Here is a 23,120-nt window from a genome sequence, read left to right on the forward strand (position 1 = left end):
AATGAAGATTCCTGGTGAATGGCAGCGAGTAGAGATCTAGAAAACTGAGGAAATGATACAGAAAGTAGATCACAAACATTTTAAAGCTTTTCATTACATGAACAATATAAATTATTTACCAAAAGTGGACAGTCATTTTAAACAAGTCCTCCAATTTTTTTTTATGTAAAAGAGTCTTAAAATTAAGAAATATGAACAGTGCAAGATTAAGGATAGAGTAGTACTTAAGTCCTAACATCCTGGCACATGTTGGTTTGGACCAAGTCTTGGTAAAGACTGGAAAAGCTTACACACAAATATCTGAGGGTTATCAGGTTTATGACCTAAAGCGGTTTAGGGTTACAGCCATCATAGAAGGGAATGGGAGTCTGCACAATCAATACACTACAGGAGGAGCCAGTGGCGGATCAAGTATCCTATGGCCCCTGGGCTGTTCACACAACTAGGCCCTTAAAAAGGGGTTTGCCCATGAAAGAAAGTTCTCAAATTTGAATCCCCTGGTGAGGTTTACACAATAAAGATAATTTTTACCCCTTACTTTACAATTTTCGGCAGATTTATTGATGTTTTAGCTTCTATCACGCAGTGATGGTAGGTGTAAAATTCCAGAATGTGTCTAAGCTGACACATTATGATCCCTGTAGTTCTGCAAGATGTGTTTGCTGACTGGTTACATTATCCGGGTCCAGGTTTATCTACGGTTATATTTAGCTTCTGCTTCTGATACTAGTGAATGTTCAAAGAAAAAGATATGAGGCAGATCAGAGATGATAAGATCTATGAGATGGATATAAAACACAATGACACTCTCCATCTCTGCTACATCTGAGCTATAACACACACAGTCAGTCCTGCTAACTTGGCTATATCACACACACATTCTCCCCTGCTGGATCCCTTGATTTAAAGATCTTATCTTGCCTGCAGCTGGTAGATTAAAGGGGTATTCTCGTCTGGGCATTCACATTCTGTTTGATTAATCTGCCATTAATTGAAGAAATGTTTATTAGATGTTATTAAAAAAAAAAAGTTCCTGTGTGAAGATAATTTTCCATAAATGTAGTCATGTGGTCCCTTAGAAACAAGATGACTTCCTCGGATACGGCTACCTCTGCTGGAGTGATTGCACAAAGAAACAAAAAGTTTTTGTATATGAAATATCTGGGAATTACTACATGTCCCACAGCCGTCCTGTGGTAATGATCGCTGAAGCCGGGTGGTCAGGCAGGACTCTATAGTGCATGTCTGGCCACTGCTGCCTAAATGTGACGTGGTCATAACCGAGGAAGCTGTCTCCATTCTAAGGGACAACATGGCTATGTTTATGGGAAATTATCTTCACACAGAAACATTTTTTTTAATAACATCCAATTGAAGAAATGTTTATATATGGAAGATTAATGAAACAATGTGAATGCCCAGACGAGAATACCCCTTTAACTCTCCTTGCTTGCCGGCAGGAAGTGTGAGAATCTGTGTGTGTGTGTAATCTGGTCTTGGAATGCAGGGGGAGTGGCAATGTATCTTGTTAGTGCTCATTTATCCCCTTTGTTTATACTGTAGCACATCGCTGTTTTCCCGCCCAGCATACCTCTGTGTGAATGTACCCTAAGGGTACATTTAGACGGCGTCTATGGCGATGTATATACAGCTGCAAATTTGTGGCCGCATATATACGTCCCTATAGATGGCAATGGCGGTGGTACGGTGCCACAGATGTGTGGTACCGATCTGGACCGTACGCGGGGAAAAGATAGAGCATGCTCTATCCTTCTCCCAGTGTGCGGGCCGTGCACCGCTTTTCTCTATGGAGGGGTCACCTCCTACTCCTCTTCAGCGCACAGTGGTATGCCCGGCCAGGCTGTGCCCATCCTTGTGTGGGACTTCTCTGATATATATTTCAGATCTCCAGAGACCACATCATAGACCAGAGAACAACGTGATCAATATCTATCCATCAATATGTACATTACTAGAACAGAGACAGAATCTACTTTTCCAAAGTCACAAAATGTCTGTTTTATAAGACATCTGCCAGAAATGTCAAATGTACCACAAGTATCCCGAGACTTTGATGAATGTGAATTTTACCATATCTCTGTGGTAATCTGTCCTGCAAACACCTGCAATACGTGTTGTACTCATCAGCTCTTCATAAGATGTCAGCGCAGAAAAAAAAACTGCAAACAGCTTAAACATTTGTTATTTTAATATTTGGCAGCTGGAAGAGGAAACACACAAGAGCTTAGTGTACAGTAATCCAAGTTCAGAGAGAAATATGTATGAGCGCACGTTTTAGAGTTCAAAATTAAATTGGACACATTTTAAATCCTCTTCTATGAGACGCTCCAGCAGGAAGCTTTGAAGCAAGTCTATTCTGTCAGCATTTCTGCCCCTTCCCCACCGGTGGCATCGTGAGAAATGTGAAGATCTTCTAACATCTCTGCCAGGCTGATTCTCGGAGCTCCTTCCTCATCAGTGTCACTCTCCACCGGCACGTTAGCATCTGAAAGAAGGAAAGTCAGCGTGAGGTCTAAGCTGGAGCAGACCAAAAAGTGCACAAAGCACAATGTTCACTGCCTTCAGGAGGCTTTATAGTTCTCAAACACAAGTGTAACCAAATTATCAATGTGAATCTTATGAAGTCACAAGCATCCCCCAAGGGTCCTATACATTAACAGTATACAAAACAGAACATTAACAGATGGCAAGAATGTGCGGAGCCGCCATTTACAAGGCTCCGATCTGCCCAGCATCACAAGCACAATGGATGCGACATTATCTCTGATGCCCAGGAGCCTAGAGAACCAGAACCGTTCTGGGACTCCAGAATGTATACATAATCCATATAGCATATTAAAGGGGGGATCCTTCTGTAAATATGATACCAGATTTGTGTTTCTAGGTACCAGGCACAGGGTTCAGGAGATATAGATGTCAGCTGAAGGCAGAATGTAGAAGAAGCTGCTGGAAAGACTTCGCTTACGGTTTGCAGAATTGTAGTACATGCACCCTCTGCATTTGTAGATGAACTTGGGGAAAGGATTAAGGAATCATGATGTACATATTTATAACATGTTTTGGTAAAAATTTATTCAGTTTTACTACTTAAAAAAAAAAAAAGATTTAAAATTAGCCATTTTTGCCTTTTTTCTCACATTTCTAATCATATATCAGCTACTTTTATAAAGAAAAAATACTGAAACTGTAGCAATGCGGAATCTGTGTCTGCTATATAAATTAAGGAATTATTATTATTATTCTGTAATTATTTAACCTATCCTATCAAGTTAAAGTATCGCATGTCATGAAAAAAACAAAGCAAATATAGTTTAGATGTGTAAAGCTTTTCCAAATATATCGTCATTTAAAGAAGGGCATAACAGGACTGTAAAAATTGACCATGACATTCAGGTACCAATGACCCTCAGTCACGAAGGGGTTAAAAAGACATCAACCACCAGGATGAAGGATTGTAAACCAAGTACACTTACATACTCTTGTGCGCCCCCTCTGGCAGGATCGGCTCTTTTAGCTTCTTATGCCCTTGTTTTTACAAAAAAGGCTTTCAAAATTATGTAAATGAGGCTGAGGGCTTCTGGGCTCAATTAACTATGGAGTCCGGAGCCCCTCAGTGGATCCTGCCAGAGGGCGCACACGCCAGTATTTCAGTGTGCTTGGTTTACAATGATTTATCCTGGTGATAGATGTCCTTTATGTTATATTTTTAGACTAAAGCCCCATCAGGATTTTATCCTAGTTAGCAAGGTATCCCTTATCCACAGGTGGGGTCTCAGAAGTCGGACCCTCACCGATCAGCTCGTTATCCCCTAACCTATGGAGAGAGGGGATAACCTGCTAACTTGGTACAACCTCTGTAACTCATGAGTTCATAGTAAACTGTTGGTGATAACTTGGGAAAATTAAACATACATTAAGTTTAGTCCCTTAATAACCCTGATTTTTTTTATTTCTTGAAACATTTAAGGAAAAAAGTCTAAACATTTACATTACATTTCTGCATACAAACTTGAGGTACCGTATATAGTATAAGCCGACCTGAGACCCCTAATTTTAACACAAAAAAACTGGAAAAACCTATTGACTCGAGTATAAGCCGAGGGTGGAAAATGCATTGGTCACAGCCTCTCAGTATATAGCCAGCCCCAGTAGTACACAGTCTGCCCAGCCCCTGCCCACTGTACACAGTCTGCCCAGCCCCTGCCCACTGTACACAGCCTGCCCAGCCCCTGCCCACTGTACACAGCCTGCCCAGCCCCTGCCCACTGTACACAGCCTGCCCAGCCCCTGCCCATTGTACACAGCCTGCCCAGCCCTTGCCCATTGTACACAGCCTGCCCAGCCCTTGCCCATTGTACACAGCCTGCCCAGCCCTTGCCCATTGTACACAGCCTGCCCAGCCCTTGCCCATTGTACACAGCCTGCCCAGCCCCCTGCCCACAGTACAATTCATTTAGGAAACAAAACAAACACTGTACTCATCTTCTGATGTCCACCCGGCAGTTCCTCTTCTATACCGCGATGCTCCGGCATCGGCTCCGTGTCCCTGCACTGTACGTCAGCCGCTCGCTGATATCATTGTGTATGCTGAGCGGCTGATGTCACGATCCCTGCGACAGATAGCGCGGGGACACGGAGTCGATGCCGGAGCATCGCGATATAGACGAGGACCTGCCGGGGGGACATTGGAAGGTGAGTACAGTGTGGGTTTTTTTCCATGACTCGAGTATAAGCCGAGGTGAAGTTTTTCAGCACATTTTTTGTGCTGAAAAACTCGTCTTATACTCGAGTATTTACATGATCATGAGTGACAGATCAAATAGCATATAAGCCCCCAAAAGGACCCCACAATCACCACATGTGATCAGGTTGTGAGTGTTCACAATTCCATGTGGTCTCAGATACATAAAATGGCCAGCAGTGTCTGAGACAACATGGAAATGGTGAGCTGCTAAGAACTGGTTATGTTTGGTCTCTGTGACTATGAAGGATGGCCAGCATTTATGGTCTGCCGTTACGAGCCACAAATTGTTTGTTTTTGGAAGGATACATAGGGCTTTCTTTTATACACATATCAGGCTGTATAGGTTTTTATTTTGTTTATGTATTAATCAACGTGCATGGAAAAAAAAAGAAACATTTTTCTTTTTTTTTTAAGATACTTTTCTATAGCAGTTGGGTTAAACTAAATATTTAACCCCTTCATGACTCATCATTGATGCCTGAATGTCCATGTCATATTTTGCGGTTCTGTTATGCGCTTCTTTAAATGACTGGAAAAGCTTTACATATCCTAACAATTTTTACTTCATGACATGCGAGACATAAAAAAAAAAGGTAATCAATAAAACTATCCTATCAAGTTTAATATTATCCAATAAACAACAAATGTGAAAAATCAAGTTTGTAATTTTTAAAATTAAACTTTTTTTTTTTTAATAAGTAGTAAAACTGAATAAACCTTTGCCAAATTGTCTTATAAATATGTACAGAATAATTCCATCACAGATTCCCCAAGTTCAACTACAGATGCAGAGGGCGCATGTACTACAATTCTGCAAACTAAGCTAAGCCTTGAATGCAGAACGAGCTGCAGTAAACTGACAGGCTGGAGGGGGGCTCAATTCAAACACCTAAATCACCTGAACCCTGGTACCTAGAAACACAATTCTAGTGTCATTTTAAACAGGCAAATCTTCCCTTTAATATTATATCTGGAGTGAGATTTTCCTGTTTAATATGACACCAGAACTGTGCCTCTAGGTGCCAGGGTTCAGGAAATATAGACGTTTGAATTTGGCCACTGTCATGACGTTTATAAAAGTTATTTCTGCATGGGGCATGTGAAAATAGGATGTGTATTGCAGTATGGCAGTTGTGAAGGGGTTAATTTAGCGCTAGGAATCCAATTTTCTTTGCATAGTGTTGCCAAATATGTTCCTTACAATGCAAAACATACCCCAAATTATGAAGAACAAATCAAACTTTAGGCTAGGAAAAAAGAAAACCTTCTGTTTGGGTGTGTCAGTTATATTCTAGAATACATAAGTGGCTATCTTCAAATGAAAGGAGGAAGAAGCAAAATAATTAAGTATTGCAGTCTTACTTTTGTAAATGTTAACGTTCTTCCGCAAAACTTCATCTTCCTCCAAATCTTCTAGGAAATCCTGATATTGCCTGGTAATAGAAAACACATTGGTTTAATGAATAACTTAACATATATATATTGTGATCATATTTTTTTTTTTATGAAACAAGTAAGTGATGATCCGCATGTCTGTGTTGTCCCCCAGTCTTAATGGATTTATAATAAAGAATCAAGTAATTTTAAGTGCTGGAATAGTTTTTAGAACCAAAGGTTATTATTTCACTAAATGCTGTACAACGTGCTTACTATTTTACTTTTATGCACTTGATTCCTAGTGCTAGGTGGTAACAATCTCTGTTGTGCTGTGGCCTACAGTTATGTTACTATCTAGCATTTAGGATTCAAAAAAATGTATTAAAATTCAAAGAATATTCCCCTTTACAGGTACCAGACAGGTGGAAGGACCTTGTCCATACTCTTCAGGATGAGATGGATGAGGATATTCTCTCTTCCCATTTTATGCTTTCCCCCTCAGTAAACAATAGAATGATGCAACTTTATATAGTACACCAGGTAGGTATATGTTACCCCAATACGTTTATACAGAATAGGACATGCACCCAACTCTACTTGTCCACGATGTGGCTCCCTGGAAGACATATTTTGGCACATGTACTGAGTTTGTACTCCCCCCCCCCCTCCACCATTGCACATTTCTGGAAAAGGGTAACTCCTTTTCTTTAGAATTTACTTTCCCTGCAAGTTCCTTGTACTCCTGAAACATGTCTACTTGGGTTACTACTAGAAGACGCCAGGTCTCACTGCCATAGAACCTTACAGGAATCACTTTTCATGGCTAGAAAATGTATTGCTTTAATATGATACAGTCCCATTACAACCACTGTTGTAATCTCTAATATTTAAACATAGAATATAGAACAGGCCAAGTATGTTTATTTTATCTGTTGTATTACGTCTTAATTGGTATATGTTTCATGCCGTGCCGACTGGAACTATTTGAAGTGAAGATGTGATTTGACTTGTCTTGTCATTCATGTGTGTAAAGCGCTGTATATTCCATTGTTCTTTGTCCACAACATGACTGTAATAGTTTTTCAATAAACAGTTAAAAAAAAAAAAAAAACTTAAAGAACCCCTAACATTTGGATAACAAATTTGTATAGGTATTATGTTTTCATACAAAAATGAAAACCTCCTGTACAAAAAATTTGGGGGGAGATTTTGCCATCTTCTGGCGCTAATAACTTTTTGATACTTTGGTGTAGGGGGCTGTGGGTGGTGTTTTTTTGCGACTTTTGATGACGTTTTCAATGCTACCATTTTTTCAGTTTGTATGACCCATTGATCACTTTTTATTGAATTTTTTATATTTTTCAAAAAAAAGAGAATTATTCTCACCGTTAATTCAGTTTCCATTAGTCCACCATGACGGCCCCAACTGGAGGATGACCCTTGACCTCTGTAGGGACAGGAAGCAGAGAGGTTAAATACCCCACCCCGGCATCCGTACACCAGTGGCTACCAAATAACTACACCGGCCTTGGATGCAACCCATTTATTGTATTGTATGTCAATTCACACATAACAAATAGGCAATTTTAACTTAATCAAAATACAGGGTGGGAAATATATATGGGCCGTCATGGTGGACTAATGGAAACCGAATTAACGGTGAGAATAATTCTCTTTTTCCATAGCGTCCCCCATGACGGCCCCAACTGGAGATGTACCAGATTACATAGTTAGGGGGGGGACAACAGCTTGTAAGACCTTCCTTCCGAAGGTTAGGTCTCTAGCACTTTGGACATCTAGCCTATAGTGTTTAGCAAAAGTTAGGTGAGTAGACCAGGTGGCTGCTCTACATATGTCCTCTAGAGAGGCCCCACGTTTTTCCGCCCAAGAGGCTGCTACCCCTCTGGTCGAGTGGGCCCTAATAGTCCCTGAAATGTCCAGGTTGTTGGCATCATAAGCTTCTTTGATGACCGTTCTGATCCACCTGGCGATGGATGCTTTTGAAGCTTTTCTGCCTTTGTTTTTTCCCCTAAATTGTAGGAGAATGTTGTCGTCCTTTCTCCAGGATTTGGTCTCTTCGAGATAATGTAGCAGGCATCTTCTGACATCCAATGTATGCCACTCCCGTTCTTTGGCATGCTTTGGGTTCTGGCAGAAGGAAGGTAAAACAATCTCCTGATTACGGTGAAAAGATGATGCTACTTTAGGTGTGAAGGTTTTATCTAACATTAGCACAATTTTATCCTCACGCAGTCTAAGATATGGTTCTTTAATTGATAAACTCTGGATTTCCCCTACACGCCTAGCTGTTGTTATGGCTATGAGAAAGGAAATTTTCAGCGTTAATTCTCTGAGTCTAACCGTCTCGAGAGGTTCAAACGGTATTTTTGTGAGGTAGTCTAGCACTAATGAAAGATCCCAGTTTGGGATATTTTGCTTTATATGTGGTCTTAGTCTAGCAGTCGCTTTGACAAACCTTTGGATCCATCTGTTTTCTGCTAATGAGGTGTCGAAAAAGGCACTGAGGGCTGAAATCTGGACTTTTAAAGAACTTGTTTTAAGGCCCTTGTCGAATCCCGCCTGCAGGAAGTCTAGCACCTGTGAAATATTAGGGGATAGTTGGTTAGGAGGAGTCCTGCCACAAAAGGATACAAATTTACCCCATATTCTTGAATAGATTTTGTGGGTGACTGGTTTGCGGCTTGCTTTAAGTGTAGAAATTACCTCGCTTGACAGTCCTTTGGCAATCAGCAACATCCTTTCAGGATCCACGCCGAGAGCTGGAGAGCCTGTGGATTTGGATGATACACTGGACCCTGGAATAGGAGATTGTTTACTGGTTCCAGCCTGACAGGTTCTTCTAATGCCATCTTCCCCAGCCACGGAAACCAGTTCCTCTTTGGCCACCAGGGAACAACGAGAATAACTTTCGCTTGGTCTTCTCTGATCTTTTGAACAACTCTCGCTATGAGAGGTATAGGAGGAAAAGCATACATTAGAGGCCCACTCCAAGTCTGACTGAAGGCGTCCCTCTGGCCAAACGGAGTATTTGGTTCCAGAGAGAAGAAATGGGGAACCTTGGTATTTTTGCTGGAGGCAAAGAGATCTGTCACTGGTTGTCCCCATTTTTGTGTGAGCTGTAGAAAGATGTTCTCGTTCAAGCACCACTCGTTGTGGTCTATAGTCTGACGACTCAGATAGTCCGCTATTAAATTCTTTTCCCCCTTTAGATGGGTGGCTGAGAGAGAGCAGATGTTTGCTTCTGCCCAAGCAAATATTTTGTCTGAGAGACTGAGGAGATCTGGGTTCCTGGTACCCCCCTGATGACGGAGATACGCCACTGTGGTGGTGTTGTCTGAGTAAATTCTTATATGACTCTCCTTCAGGCTTTGAGTGCTGGCTCTTAAAGTCTCTAGGACAGCTCTTAATTCTCGAAAGTTCGAGGAACGGGATCTGATTGTCGATGGCCATAGCCCCAGAATGGGTCGCCCTGCAATATCTGCTCCCCAACCTGACAGACTTGCGTCCGTCTGAATGTTTATCACTGGCCAGGGATGCCATGACACTCCTCTTTCCAGGTTTGAAGAATTTGTCCACCAATCCAGGGATTGCTTGACTGCTATCGATATCTGGACCTTCTGATTCAAGTGTTGGGGATTTTTGTCCCAGGAGGTCAAAACCCAGTTTTGAAGGGCTCTGGTGTGACTTTGACTCCACTGTACGCTTTGAATGGAGGATGTCATAACCCCCAGTATCCTCATGGCTTCCCTTATTGTGCAATGATTCCTTTTTTGAAACGTCATAATCTGTTGTCTCAGTCTTGCTGCTTTTTCTGGTGGCAAAAAGGACATCTGCTGGATCGAATCCAACAATGTTCCTAGAAACACGACTTTTGTATTTGGGACTAGTCTGGATTTTTCCAGATTTATCATCCAACCTAACTGTTGTAGGATTGTCCTTGTAATATCTTGGTGGCGTATTAGCTCCTGTTCTGAACCGGCCACCACTAGCAGATCGTCCAGGTAGGGGATGACTAGTATCCCTTTTTGCCTCAGATAAGCTATCACCTCGACCATGATCTTTGTGAATGTCCTTGGGGCTGAAGAAATCCCAAAGGGCAGCGCCTTGTACTGGTAGTGGACCTCTTCTCCCCAAGGCGATCGAACTGCAAATCTGAGGAACTTCTGAGATTTTGGATGTATCGGCACATGGTAATATGCATCTCTCAGGTCTATTGTACACATAAATGCTCCTTGTTGTATCAGGACGACTGCCGAGCTCACGGTTTCCATCTTGAATTTTCGATAGAGTATATGGCTGTTTAATCCTTTTAGATTGCAAATCATTCTGAAGGCACCGTTCGGTTTTTTTATTAAGAAGAGGGGAGAGTAGTGTCCCTCTCTTAACTGTTTTTGGGCTACCGGGATGATGACGTCCAGTCGAATTAGTTTTTGTATCTCCAACCATAATGAGTTTGAGAGATTTTCTGAGGGCTGCTCGGTCAGAACAAATTTTCTGGGAGGAAGAGAGGTTAATTCTAAATGGTAACCTTCCCGAAGAATACTTAGTATCCAGGGGTTTGATGTTATCTGAGTCCATTGAGAGTGGAACTTTAACAGTCTTCCCCCCACCCTGGCGTCATTGTTTTCTATAAGCCGGGGCAGAGTTGCTGGCACTGAGTAGGAAGCCTCTTCCTTTCCCTCCTTTAGGGTAGCTCCATCTACCTTGCTTGCCTTTCCCTCTAAAGGGCTGTTTCCTGTCCTTAGCGTCCCGAAAGGGCTGTTTCCTGGGGTTACTCCTGGACTCCGGGAACCCCTTCTTCCTATCCGCCGCCTTTTCCAAAAGCGTGTCGAGTTCTGAACCGAAAAGATATTCCCCCTCGAATGGAATTCCACATAACTTTGATTTTGACCTGAAATCACCGGTCCATTGGCGAAGCCAGAGTGACCTTCTAACCGAATTTGACAGTGCCCCTTCCTTGGCACTTATTCTTACTCCCTCCGCTGAGGCATCTGCAATGAAGGCTGTAGCTGCTTTTAAGGTGGAGAATGTGCCCAATAACATTTCTCTTGGAGTGCCGTCTCTAACATGACCTTCCAATTCTGAAATCCAATGAAACAAAGTGCGCGCCATGGACGTCGTAGTAATATTAGATTTTAGATTCAACATGGCACATTCCCATGTCTTTTTTAGAAGGCTGTCCGCCTTCCTATCCAGAGGATCCCTTAGCTGAATTGCATCCTCGAATGGAAGATCCGTCTTTTTAGTCATTTTGGTGACTTGAACATCGACTTTGGGGGTAGAGTTCCAAATTTTTGCTTCTGTTTCATCAAAGGAGAGACGGTTTTTAAACTCTCTAGAAATGGAGATTCTACTCTCTGGTTCTCTCCATTCCTCAAGTATCAGCTCCTTAAGAGTGTTATTTATGGGAAACACTCGCCTCTTCTTAACCTTAAGGAGTCCGAATAACTCATCTTGAATGGATTTAGTTTCCTCTATCTCCTCGATCTTGAGGGTATCCCTCATAGCCTTTAGAAGTGGTTCCAGATCTTCTGAAGCTAGTAAATATCTAGATTCCATTTTACATGCTGAATTGGATGGTCCTGGCTCCATATCAATAGATTCCTTGGTCCCTTCCGAGTCCGATGCGGAGTCTGACATGGATTCCATAACTCGTTGTCTTTTATGCAAAGGCTCTTGAGGTATAAGAGCTGTTATAGATGAAGCTATAGATGTTTTAACCTCATCCCTTATAAAACTGCGCATTTCATCCACAAAAGAAGACCTCTCTTCTCTGAGTAGGTTATCCACACAGGTTTTACAGACTGGTTTTTTGTAGTCTGCAGGGAGCTTTTCTGAGCACATGTTGCACTTTCTTGAAGCGGCTCTTTTCGCGCTCGACTGATCTTTAGCTCTCCCTTTATCCTTCTCCTTTTCCCTGGGCTCCTACCAAGGAGAAGGAGAAGTAATTAGTCCTTAACCGGACCCTATGTGATAATACAGGGATATGTGGGTGACCCACCACCCTATCCCTAATTAACCCTACTTACAGGGTTCAAGGATAAGAGATCCAGACTCGCAGCCTCCATGCCATGCGTCTCCATATTCCCAATTGTGGGACCAGCGGTATCAGTAAGCCTAAACATTATAACAGAAGTGAAATAAGTTCTGCTTTTAACCAATTTGAATACAAATAAAGGAGTACCTGAGGTATCTTGAAATGAGGGATATACTGCACAGGTCCCTAAGAGAGACACACACATGTATATAGGCCTGAATCTGGATAAGACACATATGAGGCAACCAAACAGCATGTAACCGACCTTGATGGCTGGAAATGCCTAGAATAGCGTCCGGTCTCAGGGATGCTTGAGTCAGGGCTAAAGGAGCAACTGTTAGACCTCAGATCAACATGACTATCTCGCTTTTGAATCTTACCGCTCCACGCTCCTGTTTCCGGGCCGCGCCATCGTGACGTCACATCCGGTCCCGTCATTTCCGGCGGAAGTCGTCACCAGAGTCGGACGGCAGCCGGTTCCACGTGACTTCCGCGATGGACACGCTCCGGGTGTCCTTAGCTGCGCAGAGCTGCGGGCAGAGCCGGAGAAAATGGCGTCTCTGCTTGTGGCAGAGGAAAGGACCGAAGTCCGATCGAGGCCGAGACCGCCTTAGGGTAAGGGACGACTCCCTGCGCCACTTAGGTCCCCCCTCACCGTCCCAACCGCTGGGGATGAGGAGAGACTTCTCTCTACCACCTGCCCTGTGTAGGGACAGGAAGCCACTGGTGTACGGATGCCGGGGTGGGGTATTTAACCTCTCTGCTTCCTGTCCCTACAGAGGTCAAGGGTCATCCTCCAGTTGGGGCCGTCATGGGGGACGCTATGGAAAATGCCATTTTCGACTTCGGGCATTAATTTCTGTTATGGGGTTAAACCCAGCGAAAAATGTATTATATTTTGATAGATCAGGCATGGTCAAATGCGGCGATACCCAATGTGTTTATGATTGTTTATATTTATATCAGTGTATATCAATTTTTAGGGATTTTTTTTTTTTAACTTTTTTTTTTATTGTTACTATTTTTTAGACCCCCTAGGGCAGCGATGGCAAACCTTTTAGACACCGAGTGCCCAAACTACAACCAAAACCCACGTATTTTTCGCAAAGTGCCAATGCGCAAATTTAAGCAGCAACTTATTACTCCCTACTCTTTCACAGGTATAAATTGTATAGGCACCTGAGGACACCAATACAGTAGAAATAAGGAGAAGAAGTTTGGATTATCATTGTAGCTTCCTTCTAGGGTCCGGGGCTGCCTGGGACTGCAAGAGGCCTAGAGTCCTGTCTGGCAAACTCTACCCTGGAGTGATGGCAAGTGTGCCCATATAGAGGGCTCTGAGTGCCACCTCTGGCACCCGTGCCATAGGTTCGCCACCACTGCCCTAGGGTACTTTGATCTTCAGTTGTCTCGACAACTGTACAGCAGTATGGCAGTATATGGGGGGTTTTCAACTTATGCATTACAATGTGCAAATCGCACATTGTAATGAAATGGTTAAGACTAGACTGTTTCGGGTTGTGAGCCCTCTCCATGCACACGACGCATAAAGCGGTTTAAGGAGTTCTTACAGCAGGAAACTTCCAAGATCATTTATCTTTTCAAAGAAAAAGTTAGTGAAGTCTTAAAAATAAAAGGTCTACCAGGAGTGCATTCGTGTTTGATGCAAACATAACCAAAATGTAGACATCTTGTGGGACATCATGTAACATTCATTTGTCAATTGTATACACTATAGACCCATTGACCTAAAAACAGGGCGGCTTGAATAGGGTGTTATTAGATACACAGACCTTTCATCATCTGTGTCCGCGCCTTCCTTTTCTCTATCCAGCTCTTTCAGCTTCCAGTTTCTCCGCCGCTGACGTCTACTACGATCATAACTCTTTTTGATGAGAACCTGAACGAAGGTTTGGAAAGAACAAACGTCAATCTAAGGTAATTGGGAAACATTATCTTTAACCACATCACAATTAAAGGGATTCTTCTTATCTATAACACTGATGGGCAATTATTATGAGATCAGTAGGGAATGGGGAAGGAAGGGGGGGTCTTATCACTCCTTATTGACCCTTGCCATAATTACCAAGCTTGAGGCCGTACACATGTCCCCCATAGACAGCTATGGCACCCGGGCTCACTACGAAAAAGCACAACAAACCGTAGCAAAAAGATAGCACATGCTCTATCTTCGGCCGTTTCGACGGCCATGCGGCTACTATTTCCTATGGACAGGGGAAGGGGTGAGCAGCGCTCACCCACTCCTCCTATCCGGTGCGCCGACATGTGCATGAGGACTAAGGCCTCTGCGGTTTTGAAGGCGTGCTTGCTGTTGTTTCACTGACTAGTACATGTTCCAAGTATTTCTAGGGGCTGACATTATATCCCTACTGATATAATAGTGATAGCTACTACAGAAAACAGTCCTTAAAAACACTAGGTACGCAAAAAGAAACAAACATGACCTAAAAAGTGTTTAACCTGTAAAATTATTTTTACCCAATAGATCTGCTTCTTTAACCCTATAACTATGTAGACCTAAAGGCAATAAACCCACAATTTATTTAATTGGTGGCATCATTTTTTATGCCAAATGAACAGTTTATTTGCTTATTATATTCCCTGTACAGCATAAAAACACTTGTCTTATTGGTCATTTTAAGGAGATTCTTAGTTTATTAGTCAATTTACAGACAACCCACATATATATATCTGATCATATATGTACGTTATCAATAGAGAATAGTCCATATGTCATTCCATTGCCATGAACTTCATGACATACACTTAACCTTATCCTGTAAGCCAGTAAAGACAAAGTGACAACGCAGTCTGCAATCCATCTATAATTGCCATAATCCTTCCAGAAGATGATTATACACTAGATGACCGCCATATACGCTCCTGTTTGTAATACAAGGCTGCCATCTAGGGGAGGTGAGGAGACTTACCACATCAGGTACGTGATGAGGGTTCATCTTGTTAATAAATTCATCATTCAAATTACAGTTTGCTAAATCGAACCTGAAAAAGAAATTAGAAAGGCGTAAGCAATGACTGCTTCAAAAACCCTGATAACCACAGAGTCGGTGTCTTTATTTCCCTCAGTTCAGCAATATTCCCAAGTAGCGGAACAAAGCACTTCATTAGGGAGAAGCGGTGCTGGGATGCCTGGGAGGGGTGTGTAATTTAGCTGCACACCCACACACTCTCCAAAGGGAGCCGAGTCTCTGGTGATGAGCTGCAATACGGGGCACACAAACCATGCGAGAATAAAACACAGGACAGGCCCTATGGAGCTCTACGTGGGTGAATAGCCATTTAACAAGGCAGATTAGGGAAGACTTTTACTGTACATACAAGTGTGTATATCAGCTAGCAATATTCTGCAAGCCTCTATTATGTGCAGCACTAAAACCAATGGCTTATAACCATTTCCAAAGAGGCTAACACTATTAGAGGCCAAGAAAAAAAAAAATACACTTTTATAGTTACCTACAGATGGGAACCATCTCCTGTGCTCACCGCGCAGGTCTTCACTGAAGTTGGAGCTGTACACCCTGGTTTCACTGCCCAAAAGTAACTACAGTCCATGTACAGTAAATTTGGGTTGTAGTACGCCGATGCAAGGAGCACGGGAACCAGGTAAATATTAATGTTTTTTAATAGTGCACACCTGGGGACTTTCTGAAGGGCGATTTGAGACATTAAACCATCTTTCGATAAGGACCTGTGGGTGGTTCAGTGTCCCAAATCTCTCTGACAGGTCCTCTTTGAGTTTAATTTGTATCCAATTCAGAACACATATATTTTGTAAGTGCAACACCAGCAAAATTACTTTCTGGTCCCTGTGACAATTTTAAAAGGGTACGCTACGCCCGGTTGCTGACCCAGGCACAGCATATGCTCATCCAAAAGGATCCTAAATTTCATTAAATTAACAGGATCCAGAGACCTTCACCAGAGGTCACAGTGGGACAGAGGTCCAGAGTCTGCAAATGGAGTCTTTAGTCAGGAATTGCCTGTATACTGTTATTTACTACAGTATATCTATGCACTACAGGACATTAATAAATAAGTCAATGCAGAGCCATCATATTACTATGAACGGAATCTACTACTTTCTCTAAGTTCCATTCATGAAGGATGTCAGTTATCAATGTACTTGAAGCACTTAGCAAGGACTGATCATCATTACTATGGTACAGTGCTGCGGAACATCTTTATGTGGTTACAGTGTGCATGTCTATAGAAGTTTGTATGGTTATAGGTTAGGACAAAGAACAACAATGCTAGCATCTACATACAAGCCATGACTCTCTCTCTGGGACGTAATCTTTAATATATCCATATCTTCTACTATATGTCCATATCTTCTTACACAATTCCTTTTACTCTTGAGTTATCCAGTGTGATGTTAGAGTGACCTATATCTGTACCCCCTTATAATACCTTACCCCTGCACCAGGTCTCCTGGATTCAGCAGATGTCCCAGGTGAGTTCGGCAATGATACTGCTGGTTTGTGTTCATCTCTGATGTCTTCTGCACCCAAACCTCAGCAAGGGTATGCTGTAACAGAGCAGCAAGAATTAATGAAAATCCTTTTATTTTTATATACTTGCGATCTACAGATACTAAGCGACGTATTTTGTTTCTGTGATAATTTATGGACCAATGAACTATGGACATTACTTCTTTATCCCTAACCAACCAAGCCCAGGTCCTGCCCCACTAAAAGTTTCTGTATAATCCTTTGTGACGCAAAGCACTGACATCTGCCTAGACTAGCATGTCTCCACAGCGAGATAACTTGCATCATACTTCTGTCTTGGTGTGATTTCTTTGAGCTCCCTAAGTGGATTATGTTAACCATTAGAGAACCTGAGGCTGTAGAAACAGGGGCAAAACCTTACAATAACAGACTGTGAAGCTACAACACAAATTGGCTCTGGTAACGTAACGCCCCCAAGGAGCCCTTCCCGCTCATTAGCATATCGTAAAAGTTGATTTTAGAAGGAAGGAAGCCATGGATAAGAAATATAAGAAGATTACCACATGTAACTGTGCCTGGATCTATGAGTAAGTGTCACTGGTTTATCATGAAGGACTTTAATTGCATATTTCCTATAACACTTTCAGTATTTATCCCGTTACACCAAAGTTTCATAGGGCAATTTCTAATCAGACTGATGCGAGTAAAAGGCAGAGGGTTTTTCCATAGACTCATTATATTTAGTAAAGGTTCTGATTTAGAACCCTAAGCAGAATATGGCAATAGGGAAAGAAATCTAATCCATACCTTGTTTGATCGTACGCCAGCCCCTGCTCCCTGCTTCCGGTCTCTCACAAGGTCTATGTCCATCACAATGAACTCTTCCAGCTTTTTTGGATGAAACAAGCTGTGAAAAGGATGGCGCCAATATGTGTTCCCATCCACTTCAGCAACTGTAGAGATGGAAGGAAAATCTTTTATCATAAATAAGTAACACATGCTGATGCAGTCATTTTAAATGTGGAGAGAGAGACTTAGCCCTAAAGTGGTGGCAGGTGCTTAGTGGACATCTGAAAAAGATCAGTTTAGCAGGTGGAGATACAGAATCAGAAAAGGACAGGATCCCTGAGGAAATGCTCAACCCATGTGCCTAATTTCAGAGATACAAGTTTAAAATATTGGGGTACGGAAACACCCACAAATCCTTGACGTGTAAGAACAGGTGGGTTGAGAACTGGGTTTCCATCCATATACCACAGAAAATTTAAATACAGAGAAGATGGACCAGCAATTATTCCAGTAATTTTTGACCACTAATGACTGAGGCTTTGGAAATTTTTGAATACCATTTACCCCTTCACGACTGCCATATAGCTATATACATCCTATTTGTGCATACGCAGCACAGACAGTTTGTAGAAGTCAAGACAGTGTCCAAATTCAAACCGTCATATCTCCTGAACTGTGGCACATAGAAATACACTTCTGGTGTCCCATTAAAGCGGGGAATCTTATAGTCTCACATGTCATGAAAAAAGTCAATAAAAAAATTTTTTATATAAAGTGATTCCAAAGATGATACCATTTAAGGAAGAGCAGAACAGAACAGAACTTCAAAAATTGACCTGGAGATTCAACTCCTGGTCATGACGGGGTTTAAGATGTTCATGAGAGGAAGATTAAGGTTCTGCATATAAGGCGCACCTTAAAGAGGACTATAAGAACTTTTTTCAGGGATTAAGCAAACAAAACAAATATGACAGTTCGGACTTACTCTGTAGAGTATTGGGGTCAATAAGATGAATGGCACTTGTTACCCGAATACACACACAGATCTGATTCATGTTGCCCAGGCTCTGAGCTAGCTTTGGAGATAGGCACACCACATTGTCCTGTATAAATAATATATAAGAGTCATTAATAGCCTCAGCAATACGAACTGTATAGATCACAATTATACTAAAACACATGTATCATATGTACTTGAGTATAAGCAGAGTATTGGTCACAGCCGCCCAGCCCCGCGCAGCCAGCCGGCGCCCGCCCAGCCCGTGCAGCCAGCCGGCGCCCGCCCAGCCCCGCCGGCGCCCGCCCCGCACAACCTTAAAAAAAAAAAAAAACCTGTAGTCAACTTTCGGACACCCACCTTCTTCTGTATTCAGCTCCCCGTGCGGTCCCGTCGCACACACCATGACGTCAGCCGTTTGGATCATTGTGTGATGTCGGCAAGCAGCTGACATAATGGTGTGTGTTTGACGCAGCCGCGGGGCCCCAAAGACGAAGCCAGAGCTAAACACAGAAGAGGACCTGCAAGGTGTTTTTTTTTTTTCACTGACTCAAGTAGAAGCCGGGTTAGGGTTTTTCAGCACATTTTTTTGTCCTGAAAAACTCCGCTAATACTTGAGTATATATGGTAAATGCAATTTGTACGGATCAAAAATAACTAAATTTATGTATTATCCATTGTAGTCATAAACCAACTGGCTACAGTACCAAATGTAGTGTCAACTAAACAAGTGTTCACACTTCAGCTATGTAACGAAATTAAATAATACCTAGTAAAGGCATTCTGCAAACGCACTCCTTCAAATAGGCTCTGGGGGGCAGTATGCTTACTACAGATGATAGCAGGACATGTTCTAAAGCTGAAAGCCCTTTCCACTCACCTTACATATCGGAACAATCTCCACAGAAAAGGTGCTCTTGTAATTGTAGGTGTTTGAGTGGATATCATGAGAAATCAGTCGCTGAGAAGCTTTTGACCTACAAGTAGGGATAAGAATTAGTTTTTTTTTGCACTTACAAAACCATCAAATACATTTTATAGAAAAATGCTGTTGAGTCTTGAACTATTTTAGCAGTAACAATTTTAGAACTATAAATTCTGAGAAATCCATCAGTATGTGATGTACTTGGGCTCCCCTCACCTCTGCTAGAAAGCTGAGCCAGGTCATGGTGCAGGGAAACAGTGTGCTCACCAAACCGTGAGCGGGTGCCATAGACCTCTATGGTGGCCATGATCCAGCCATAAATTGTGCGGCCAGGTCACGACCCCCATTATGGTCATGTGCATGAGAACTAAGACCCAGTTCACAACCGCATTTTGCCTCCCGCTTTCACCTTCTGTCACAAAAATTATAATAACGCAAGACTTATGGATCTGATAAATTGTCCACTGAGGGCAATGGACTTTTAATGGCTTCCATTTAATGTCCGTTTTAACTACTTCTGTAAGACTTCAAGCTTTTTTGGCCCATCTGTCGTCCCCCAACTTGGGTTGAGGGGTATGTAGTTCCACTTTTTTTCCAATAGGATTCACGACGTAGAACACAACTAAATAGAAATAAATTATATTAATGCACTCAAGACCTTTTTTAGGTTTTGTAAATCTTGCTACTGTATGAGCCTTGGTTAGCAGCCACACTCATAATTCCGATGCTGGTTGTTTTACAGAGTGAGCTCAGCTGTCACTAGCACCCATTCCTGCTGGCACACGACACCCATACAGTTCCATCACCATGTTTTTTGATACTCTATGAGCAGGATTTATCGCACACCAGTGTATGATGAAGTCCCTGCCTCTAAGGCACGAGCGTATACATCAGGAGGCTTCGGCCACATTATACGGCAGGCCCTGGTCGGTGGAGTATTGTGCCATAACCTATGAACTTTCATGATAGGAACGCTTCACGCCGGCCCACTGGTGAATAACTGGTGGTTTCTTAGTAACAGATTATTTCAGGACTCCAGTTGTCCAGTGTACAAGTCCTGATAAATCTCCACCTATGAACCTTTGGAAAAAGGTTTATGAATGATTTCCATAAAAAAATGCTCATATGTTGCAACTAAACATACATGCAGGACAAATCAGGCTGCAAGATGTAATAGAGCTGCTCTTCAGGCTGTGTTCACATGTGGAGTTAACGCATGTGTTTTTAACGCAACAGCTGAAGGAGATATGCCAAATCAAATTGCCATTAACGTTTGCATTTATACAACGCTATGTTAATGCAAATGTTAAAGGGAACCACATTTTTTCACAAATACAGCAAGTGGCAGGATCCCCTAGAGCCCTATTAACTGCCACCCTTCTTTTAGACAAGATCCCCACATAATCAGAGTTATAAACCTGCCTGGTATCCAGAGTGTGCAGGGAATTCTATGCAGAGAACAACCAGACTGCTCAGAACATGTGTAAAACCTTAATACTCCACACATGGGTCTCATTGGCCATTTCAAGGGTATGTGGCATGATGTAAGGCAAAGCTAGCACAAGTCAGGCATTACTTAAATGTATACCGGATCCTCAAATAATGGCACTTTTGATGTCCAATACATCAGAACATAGTGATCTAGAACAGACACTAAAAAAAAATTATCTAACTTTTAATCATCTGCTTTAATCTACCACTAAAAAATGATCAAAATCAATGTTTAAGGTATTACATTTTTTTCTATAACATACCTAATACAGTGTATGGACGCTTGCCAGTTTTATAACATAAAAAAAATTAAAATTAAAAAAAAAATGACTTGCATAAAGTCACAAGCAGTTGAGCTATCAGGCTGGCTGGAATTGGAGAATCAACCACAGTACAGGAAGACAGGACACCAAGAATCATAGAATCATCATTTCTCCTATGCGTTAATGATGATGCAAGGAGTCCCATCCCAGCTTCTGTGGTGGGTCAGTCTTTCATAGAATGACTACAGTAATACGACACTGGTTTAAATTTCTGTCTCTTAGCAAATAATGTTCTCACAAGTTTACTCTAACATAGTGCTGACTGGGTTGCAGTTTCGCTATTCCTCCAATATATTCCTAAATTATCTAATAATAGATTTGTACAGTAAAATACTCAATTTAGCATTTTTTGGCTTTTTTTTTTTAAGCTCGGTAATGCGTTGTTACACAGTTGTGTTGTGTAGGTGCCTTGATGCGCGCCTTTGTATTCTAGTGTTTGTATTGAAAATACCTAAAATTTTAAATATGCAAAAGAAAATACTCCATTTAGTATTATCTACCAAAAATAAAAATAAAAGTTAAACAAAACACTGGAAACTAGGAAATCTTAATGGACAGTAACCTAGACTTCAGCAAGAAGCTGCTAAGGTAAATTAAAACATGAGGTGCATCAAAAGGGGCATGGAGACTCACGACTAATAAATTATTCTACCACTTCATAAGTCAGCAGGCCACACATGGAAAACAGTGTACAGCTTGGGAAGCAGAGCACAAGAAAGGTGACGTAAAGTAATAAATAATATGGGTGGAATCTCACAAGTTACAGTTAAAGTAGTATTTGTACAAAAAAAAAAAATAATCTACTCCCTCCCCTTAAAGAAGCTGGGAGCGGATAACTCACATACGCACAAATATACTCAGAATATTTTGTTAATAGATGTCTGCAGAAGTGTTTGGCTTCTTCCTCATGGAGTGTTTTTTTAGGATACAAGGCTGATCTGGATGGTTAGCCTTATAGGATTGTAGGCTACATCTTTATGACACTGGGATACCAGTATGAAGATCAATATTATGCGGTGCAGATGTTTCTACTACACATTTTATGTTACGCATTAAGAGTGAATATTGAACCCATATGTCACACCACATGGCAGCCAAGAGTAATACATACCTGCAGGGCACAGTGCACTGGAGAAACTCAACCATCTTCTGTGCGTGTTGCTTTGATGCATAGTAGAAGTCCAGGCCATCTAGAAAAGAGTAGTGGGGTAAAATAATGGAAGAATATGAGGTCATCAATGAAGACATTTTACTACTAAAAAAAAAAAAAAAAACTGCTTCAGAAAGTCACAAGTGTCTTGTATAAATATACTTTACCATGGATTTCCTTAACACGTAGCGTGTTCTGGTGAAGTCTGTGTTTCAGAATAATTTGCTCCAAGTAGTAGAACGTTTTCTTATGAAGAACCTAGCGAAAAACATAATCATTATACATAACAGTCATAGAAAACCTACAGAGCACTTATAGATCTATATATCAACTATCAAAATATACAACAAATCCACCAGCTCCCACAGGACCAGCGTTGCCACCAACAACCCCCATCTGCTCCACTTCCCACCCTCCACATTAATGATTCTGTGTGTTTACATGTATGTGTCTATATGTACTTTATAGCAATTTATCGTAAGGGATCAATAAACTTGTATTGTATATCCAAGGCAGTGGGCAATAACCTGCAAAGTCACAGTGCTCCCCAGTAGCCATCAGTCTTGATCTCTGACCAATGGTTTCTTGTGGCAGCTCTTGCTGCATGTTATGGACATCATGTTACAGCATAGCCTGGCCAGCTAGTTCCCATGACCAAGCACAGGGCAGTGCAGGGGCATTGTGCGCAGCCGGATAGCACAAGGCCTTGTGTGTTAACGCATGTGACCTAGAGCCTCTCCATTGAAGTCACA

At 41.9% G+C, this 23,120-nt stretch overlaps 1 protein-coding gene across 1 annotated transcript in view; it reads right to left on the reverse strand.

Annotated features, from left to right (window-relative positions):
* Positions 1–2,191: 2,191 nt before the first annotated feature.
* NMD3 (NMD3 ribosome export adaptor) overlaps positions 2,192–23,120 on the reverse strand; it is a 33,534-nt gene continuing 12,605 nt past the window's right edge. Inside the window, exons 7-16 of the mRNA XM_072142899.1 lie at positions 22,536–22,626; positions 22,330–22,408; positions 19,360–19,456; positions 18,468–18,585; positions 17,501–17,646; positions 16,658–16,770; positions 15,152–15,224; positions 13,994–14,100; positions 6,128–6,198; positions 2,192–2,506 (exon numbers count right to left, since the gene is read on the reverse strand). Of these exons, the coding sequence (XP_071999000.1) occupies positions 2,373–2,506; positions 6,128–6,198; positions 13,994–14,100; positions 15,152–15,224; positions 16,658–16,770; positions 17,501–17,646; positions 18,468–18,585; positions 19,360–19,456; positions 22,330–22,408; positions 22,536–22,626 (1,029 nt within the window). The 3' untranslated portion in view covers positions 2,192–2,372. The remainder of the gene's footprint in view (positions 2,507–6,127; positions 6,199–13,993; positions 14,101–15,151; positions 15,225–16,657; positions 16,771–17,500; positions 17,647–18,467; positions 18,586–19,359; positions 19,457–22,329; positions 22,409–22,535; positions 22,627–23,120) is intronic.

This window comes from Engystomops pustulosus, chromosome 3, assembly GCF_040894005.1.
Source record: "Engystomops pustulosus chromosome 3, aEngPut4.maternal, whole genome shotgun sequence".
In the NCBI taxonomy this organism is placed as follows: domain Eukaryota; kingdom Metazoa; phylum Chordata; class Amphibia; order Anura; family Leptodactylidae; genus Engystomops; species Engystomops pustulosus.